This window comes from Rhincodon typus, chromosome 12, assembly GCF_021869965.1.
Source record: "Rhincodon typus isolate 14 chromosome 12, sRhiTyp1.1, whole genome shotgun sequence".
NCBI classification, from domain to species: domain Eukaryota; kingdom Metazoa; phylum Chordata; class Chondrichthyes; order Orectolobiformes; family Rhincodontidae; genus Rhincodon; species Rhincodon typus.
The window spans coordinates 25,264,192-25,272,108 of record NC_063343.1 but is presented as its reverse complement, the minus strand read 5'-3'; the positions used below and the strand labels follow the sequence as shown (position 1 = coordinate 25,272,108).

At 42.0% G+C, this 7,917-nt stretch overlaps 1 protein-coding gene across 1 annotated transcript in view; it reads left to right on the top strand.

The window, feature by feature from the left end:
• Positions 1 to 265: 265 nt before the first annotated feature.
• LOC109929205 (EF-hand calcium-binding domain-containing protein 9) overlaps positions 266 to 7,917 on the top strand; it is an 11,006-nt gene continuing 3,354 nt past the window's right edge. Inside the window, exons 1-3 of the mRNA XM_020528987.1 lie at positions 266 to 401; positions 1,207 to 1,355; positions 6,617 to 6,793. Of these exons, the coding sequence (XP_020384576.1) occupies positions 266 to 401; positions 1,207 to 1,355; positions 6,617 to 6,793 (462 nt within the window). The remainder of the gene's footprint in view (positions 402 to 1,206; positions 1,356 to 6,616; positions 6,794 to 7,917) is intronic.

Here is a 7,917-nt window from a genome sequence, read left to right as displayed (position 1 = left end):
TTCTGATAGTGCAAAATCATTTTAAAAGTTTGGAATAGGAATAGAATGAATTGCCCTATTCTGAAGTTACACTGTGAGACAAAATAGAATTCACTTTGGAAAATAATTTAACACATCACAAAGCATGACATCATAATGATACAGTGCTTGTTGTTTAACAGCAATGTTTATTTCGGATTGTCACAGACTTATCTACATTAGTAACCTTATCAGCAGTGAATTATAATTGGTATTCCTGGAATTCAACTTTCAGAGCTACTTAAAAATGAAACTGAGGCCTGGATATATTTTCAATTTTTTGTATCTTGACAAAGTTCATGCTTTAATGTCAGTCAGAAATACTACAGTGCTTTTGGAGTATTTTAAACTCTTGGATGTTCATGACAGCAGTTCCTTAAATGGTAAGAAGGAGATTTCTGAAATAAAATTAATTCCAGTGTAGACTATGTTTAACAGTAGAAGAATGATTGAGTGATTTTCTGACAGAATATTTTTAAACCCACTTAAGCTTGACTCAGTTGGCAGCACTCTCGCACCTTTGAGTCAGAAGGTGGGGGGCAGATCCCTTTTATGGATTGAAAAACATAATCTAAATGAGCACTTTAGCACAATACTGAGGGAGTGTTGCACTATCCAAGGTACAAACTGGGATTATTTGCCTTGATATAGTGAATTGGCAAGATGGAACTCACTTCTGCTGCTTCAATGGTGTCAGGTACCTTTCCATATTTACATTAGCTGTCAGTAGGATTCTCACCAAGAGGGAGACTGCCATTGCTCAGGTGTAATATGATAAGTGTATGAATTCAATATTCATATTCTATCTTCAAAGTTTATTTCTAATATACCAACATAATGGGTGCTATAAATTGATTTCTATAGATCTGCTAGAACCCTCATTGTGCTATCCACTAACATTAATGGTCCTGATATAATCAAACTCACAGATGCAAGCAGAGATTAAATTCAGTATATGTAATACAAATTTAGGTTGCTTTGAATGTTTTTTTTGACTTCATTCCTTGTTCAAAATATTGCTACAGAACATGATTGAGAATAAAATTGAAATGTACCTGCCAGTTCCTATTAGGGAGAAGGATTGTGGTAGATAATTGAGATTTTAACATATACAAATAAAAGATTTGCAATCCAGGAATACTTTTAGCTTGTGTCGCTATATTTTATTACTTTATAATTATCTTACAGATGTCCAATTTTTTCATTTCCTTCGCTGTGTCACGGACATGAGCAAAGTACACATAAAGACAACCTTCAATATGTTTGATTGGAAAGTCTCTGGAGAGATTAGTTTTGATGAGTTTTACATGCTGATATGCATCATAATTGCTAATAAGGTATGAACTTAAATGGCCTAATACCCCGACACTGGTGCGGTGAAGAAGATTTTGAAGGAATAAGGGTAACCTGCAGTAGTGCATACTTCTTCCGTGAAAACCAGACAATTCCAAATCAACTAAAAATAAATGGCCTGAGAGTGATATGTTATTGTATCCTGTGACTAGGATTCTGTCTATATTGTCCATGAAAACTGAACTTTAAAGGTTGCAAGATAGCACCTTCAGATTAAAAATCTATAAAGGTCAGCAAATAGCTTTCTTTTAGATAGTGAGGTAACACGGTGTAGAGCTGGATGAACACAGCAGGCCAAGCAGCATCAGAGGAGCAGGAAAGCTGACGTTTCGGGTCGAGACCCTTCTTCAGAAATGGGCCATTTATCTCAGATTCTCCAGCATCGGCAGTTCCTACTAGCTCTTCTTTTAGATAGTAATTACTTTGTTGCCAATGCCATCAAATGAAGATACACAGGGAGGAAAGGAAGTTTGGGGTCTGAAATTCAACTCTGATGAGGTCGCACCCCATTGGAAGTGACCCAGTTTGGATATCAAAAGTACATACAGGATACATTCTAAATGCTTAAAATCTAGAAGAATTGGAATTCCAAAGACACAGAGGTTCAATGTACATAGATTTTTAAGTTGTTATGAATAGATCTTGAAATTCATCAAAAAGGCAGATTGAATTCTGGCTTCGATATCTAGAATGATAAATGAAAAACAGATAGAATTGTGCTATTCAAAAGGCTGGTAAGTCTCACCTGTAATAGTGTTCAGTTTTGGGCAACACACCTTAGGAAGCATATGTTAGCTTTGAAGGAAGTGTAGGTTAAATTTACCACACGATACCTGGACTCTAATGGTTGAATTTTCAGCATGGATCTAGAAAACAGGTCCCAACTTTTCAGTCAGAAAATCTGCTTCTGATCAGAAACTGATTATAATACTCTCAGATGCAAAAGCTCCCAATTGATTGGGTGGCAAGGTTTTAGATAGGGTCCCAGTGATGGTGGGAACAGAGATGGGCCTGATGAATGTGTGACACTTTGGACTCCCAGTATAGCCATCACTGTGGCAGTTTCAGGCTTGCAGGAGAGATCTGCAGCATGACCCAAAGTCTTCTCCTGCATCAGAGGGAACTAATGTTGGAGGCCGGGGGTGGGGGTGTGCGCAAAGAAGGAATGACCTCTTTTTAAAGGGTATTAGAAGATAGCCACCTCTTCATGCAGTGGGCACCACTTTGTGTTCAACATCATCTCCGTCTCCAATTCCTCCTCCTTTCTTTCCTCCTTCTCTTCCTTCTTCTCTGATGAACAGTGAATTTCCAGGACCTCATCATCTTTAAGGTCCAAATTTCTCTGGAGGGTAATGTTGTGGAGAGCACAGTAGACCGCCACAAGGACCATGACCCATGTAGGACAATATTGGACCTTACTGCTCAAGGTGCTGGAATTACACCTTCAAGTATCTGTTCAATGTTCTGCTGAGCCATGAGCATTGATTTCTATCACTTCTATTGCAAAGTGAACACTAAGAAACAAAGCTAAGAACAATAAAACATATCTTGTGTAGATTCATGCCATGGGTGTGTGTCCCCATGTGTAAAATTGCCTAGCAGAAACATACAAGGTGCTCCAAAGTGTTAAAAGGCTGAAACAGTGAGGGAGATAGTCTCTTGTCTGATCGCAGGCAAGATGACATGGCAAGGTTGGTAGTTTGTGGAAGCTGACTGATATGGACAAAGTGCAGACAATGATATATGGAATGGACTACTGCTGCACCATCACAGTTGTGTGATTCTGGTGAAAGTTGATACGGACTATGGAGCATGTAGTGACCTTATGGTGATGAACCTGTTGGGTTATGGTTGGGGAGAAGCAATTGATCAGCTATAGTCGCCCAGTATAACTTACATGTCAGCAATTTGTGCCATCTAGCTTCGCGGAGAAGGAAAGAATTGGACGTATTGTAAATAAGGCAAGTTGGAGCATTAACGAGATGTAAATGAATAGAATTAAGGTGATGTGGAGATGCTGATGTTGGACTGGAGTAGACAAAGTCAAAAGTCACACAATACTAGGTTATAGTCCAACAGGTTTATTTGAAATCACACAAGCTTTTGCAGTGCAGCCCCTTTGTCAGAGAGGAGGGCACACAGAGTTTATAGGTAGAGAGATCATAAGATCATACAACTGGTGCAAGTGGACTTTCAGTCTCTGCAGGTGACCAAGACTGTTAGATGGTGTGTAAAGTGTTTATAAAGTCAATGTCAGCGCTGTGGTGTCATGACAATCAGGCAGAACAATAGGAATCTACAAAAGGTGACATCTCAGGTCAGACACTGAATTGTAGGTGTGAGGCCTTGTTCAGAATCTGTCTGAGTTTTAACCTGAAATCAGGCTGGTTTTATTCTGAAAGCAGGAATTTATAGGATGTCACACTGACTGACTGACTACAAATTGTGTGTTTTTTTTGAACAAAATAGAATGTATCTGCAAACGGACAAACATCTTGGATGAAATGATTCACCCCATAGATTTGTCTGTGTGTGTGAGAGAGAGTGAGAGTGAGAGTGAGAGAGCGGGTCTGGGTGAGTGTGTGTATTTGAATGTGTCTGTGTGAGTGTGTGTACATGAGAGAGAGTACATGATAGCGAGTATGTGAGAGTGTGAGAGCAAGTGAAAGAGAGTGTGTGTATGAGAGGGTGTGTGAGAGAGAGTGTGTCATAAGTAATTCAAAACTATCCCAATTAATTAAGGTAGAGAGATCATTAAATTTATCAAGGAGATACTGTCAAAGCAGGACAGTAAGGAAGATTTTACAGGTACAGAACACCGTGGTGGGGTCACCTGTAGCGCGACACGAACCCAAGATCACGGTTGAGACTGTCTTCATGGGTACGGAACTTGGCTATCAGTCTCCGCTCAGCGATTCTGTGTTGTTGTCTGCCTTGGAGGACGCTTACCCAAAGATCAGAGGCTGAATGCCCTTGACTGCTGAAGTGTTCCACGACTGGGAGAGAACATTCCTGTCTGGTGACTGTTGCACAATGTCCATTCATCCGTTGACATAGCATCTACATGGTCTCACCAATATACCATACCTCGGGGGCATCCTTGCCTGCAGCTTATGAGATAGACAACATTGGCCGCGTCACATGTGTATCCGCCGTGCACGTGGTGGGTGGTGTTCCCACGTGTGATGGCCGTGTCCATGTGATTTGACATGGCTTGCAGAGGTTGCCATGACAGGGTTATGTGGCGTTGTGGTCAATGTTGTCCTGAAGACTGGGTAGTTTACTGCAAACGATGGTCTGTTTAAAGTTTGGTAGTTGCTTGAAGGTGAGAAGTGGAGGCATGGGGAAGATCTTGGAGAGCTGCTCATTGTCATTGACGACATGTTGAAGGCTGCAAAGAACATGGCATAGTTTCTCCGCTCTGGGGAAGTACTGGTTGATGAAGGGTACGCTATCAGTTGTCTCCTGTGTCTGTCTTCTGAAGAGGTCATTGCGGTTTTTAGCTGTGACACGGTAGAACCGGCGATTGATGAGTTGAGCATCGTTTCTCGTTCTTGAGGGCATCTCTCAAAACTTTCAGGTGTCTATCACATTCTTCCTCATCTGAGCAGATCCTGTGTATGTGCAGGGCTTGCCCGTAGGGGATGGCTTCTTTAATAAGTTTACAGTGGAAACTAGAAAATTGCAACCTCGTGTGGCTATCTGTGGGCCTGCAGTAGAGTGAGGCACTGAGGTGTCTGTCCTCGATGGATATGTGTGTGTCCAAAGATGAGAATGATTCTGAAGAATAGCCCATGGTAAGTCTGATGGTGGGATGAAATTTGCTGATATCGCTGCGTAGTCGTTTCAGTGATTCCTCGCCATGAGTCCAAAGGAAGAAAATGTCGCCAATGTATCCGCTGTATAGCGTTGGTCGGAGGCCCTAAGCAGCAAAGAAGTCTTGCTCGAACTTGTGCATGAAAATGTTGGCATACTGGGGAGCAAATGCGGTCACACAGTCTTACACACAAACATACGCACACGCGTGTACATACAAACAAATCCATGGGTTGAATCATTTTATCCAAGATGATGGTTTATTTGCAGATACATTCCATTTTGTTCAAAAAAACGCACAATTTGTAGTCAGTGTGGCATCTTATAAATTCCTGCTTTTGGAATTAAACCAACCTGATTCCAGGTTAAAACTCAGAGACAGATTTTGAACACTTACAATTCAGTGTCTGACCTGAGATGTCACCTTTTGTAGATTCCCATCACTCTGCCTGATTGCCATTACAGCACAGCACTGATATTGACTTTATAAACACTTCACTTGCCGTCTAACACTCTTGGTCACCTGCAGAGACTTATTTGGCACTCCACTCACACCAGTTGGATGATCTTTTGATCTCTCTGCTGATAAACTCTGTCTGTGTGCCCTCCTCTCTCACTGCACCCGATGAAGAGGCTGCACTGCAAAAGCTTGTGTGATTTCAAATAAACCTGTTGGACTATAACCTGGTACTGTGTGATTTTTGACTTAGAATTAAGGTGGACACTGCATAATAGTGAAGTCTGAAGACACTAGTTAAGGCTTAGGTGGAAAATTTTTTCTCAATGTCAAGATTCTGACATTTTTCATCCTGTTTCTATTTTCCCCACTTTCTTGTCATTGCTCACAGCTCACCAGAGAGAGGCAAAAACAGAAATTGCTGGAAACGCTTAGCAGGTCTGGCAGCAAGTGTAGAGAGTAATCAAAGTTAATGTTTTGGGTCCAGTAACCTTACCTCAGAACACCAGAGAGGAGAATGTTCTGCCCATTGTTATTTCACTGCAAGGCAGGATTTTGTGGGCAGTTACCAACCCAGTTCAAACAGTATCTTTAGTCCCTTGAAAAAAGAAGTAGATTCGTGATATTTGACATTTGTTTCCTGTTTTCAATCGTAAAATCTCTGGGCTACATCAAATACATATTTTTTAACTTATTCATGTTGTGATATTATGGATTCACTCAACAATAAAACCATCAGCTGGCATGGCAGGAATTGCTGTTCTATTATCTGTACCTTTGTGAGGATTATTTTAAGTTGTACGCATTGTAGTAAATCATTAGTTCAACAAAAGTTAATTGTATTCCATAGAGTTGATTTTGGTTTACTGTAATTCTGCTCTGCAAGGTTAAGCAGGGTTTAATGCCATTATTACAGCTTTCTGGTAATTGTCACTTGCGTACACACAATTAGTATTTGTTTAAACGTTCCAGGATAAAATGGAGCAGCAGTTTCTATATCGTCACTCTCGTGCTATCTTTGACCTAATTGACTTAGACGGGGGCCATACCATTACTCCAGCAGAATTTTATGCCGCAGGATTTCTCTTCAACATCAAAGGACGTGCTTATTTGCAGATGTTTCGAGATTATAGTGGAAGTGGTGGAGAGGTAAGATGCTGAAATTGTGGCAGTGAACTGCCAATTTACGCATCTGTTACGAAAACAATGGCACTCCAAATGCTAGAGATCTCAAATAAAAACAAACATGCTGGATCTTGGGGTGATTATCCACAATGCAGTTGTGGACAGACACGGTTAGTGATGTCACCTGACCCATGACACGATAGGTTGCAGGAAGTGACTGCACACGCATGGATGACAACATACCAATGTCATTGTCCGCCATTTCTGAGGGGTTGAGGAGTTGAGGCAGAGTCTGGGACCGTAGTGGGAGTGACACAAAGGCCAGGAGTGGGAGCAGATGTAGGGGTTTAGGAAAGGGAGTGGGGTAGAGGGTGAGTGTTGGGAATGTGATGGTGGCCTGGGGTACATAGAATTCCTACAGTGTGGAAAGACACCATCTGGCCCATCAAGTCTGCACTGACTCTCCGACACACCCCCCTAACCTATCCCTGTAACCCTGCATTTAGCATGGCCAATCCACTTAATCTGCACATTTTGGACTGTGGGAGGAAACTGGAGCACCCGGTGGAAACCCACGCTAACAATAGGAGAATGTGCAAACTCTACACAGACACTCATGTGAGGCTGGAATTGAACCCATGTTCCTGGTGCTGTGAGACAACAATGCTAACCACTGAGCCACTGTACTGTTTCTCCTTCACTATGTTCTCCTACAGCCACCTCCCTGCCTGACCTTCTCCAGCTGCTGAACCTGAAGCAGTGTGACTAGATCAGGAGGTGAGTGCAGAAGGGCAGCATAGCGGATAGAAATGGCTAGGCTTTGATTTGAGGGCTTGATTTTGAAATGTAAATCTCTGAACCCATGCAACTTTCTGTTCCTCTTTGTCAGCCCGCGTTTCCCAGAGCCATGAATTACTTGTAGCGGTGCTATCTTGGAGTCTGCCTCTGCCTCTTCCATCATTCCAGACCTATGCAATGGGTCTCTTTGCCTGTGCATGCTCTTAGTGCCACCTATAGGTGGCATTTACAGCTACTCAGTAGGCCAGACAACATGGGTACAAAATGAGAGATAGTAGGAACTGCAGATGCTGGAGAATCCGAGACAACAAGGTGCAGGGCTGGATGAACACAGCAGGCCAAGCAGCATC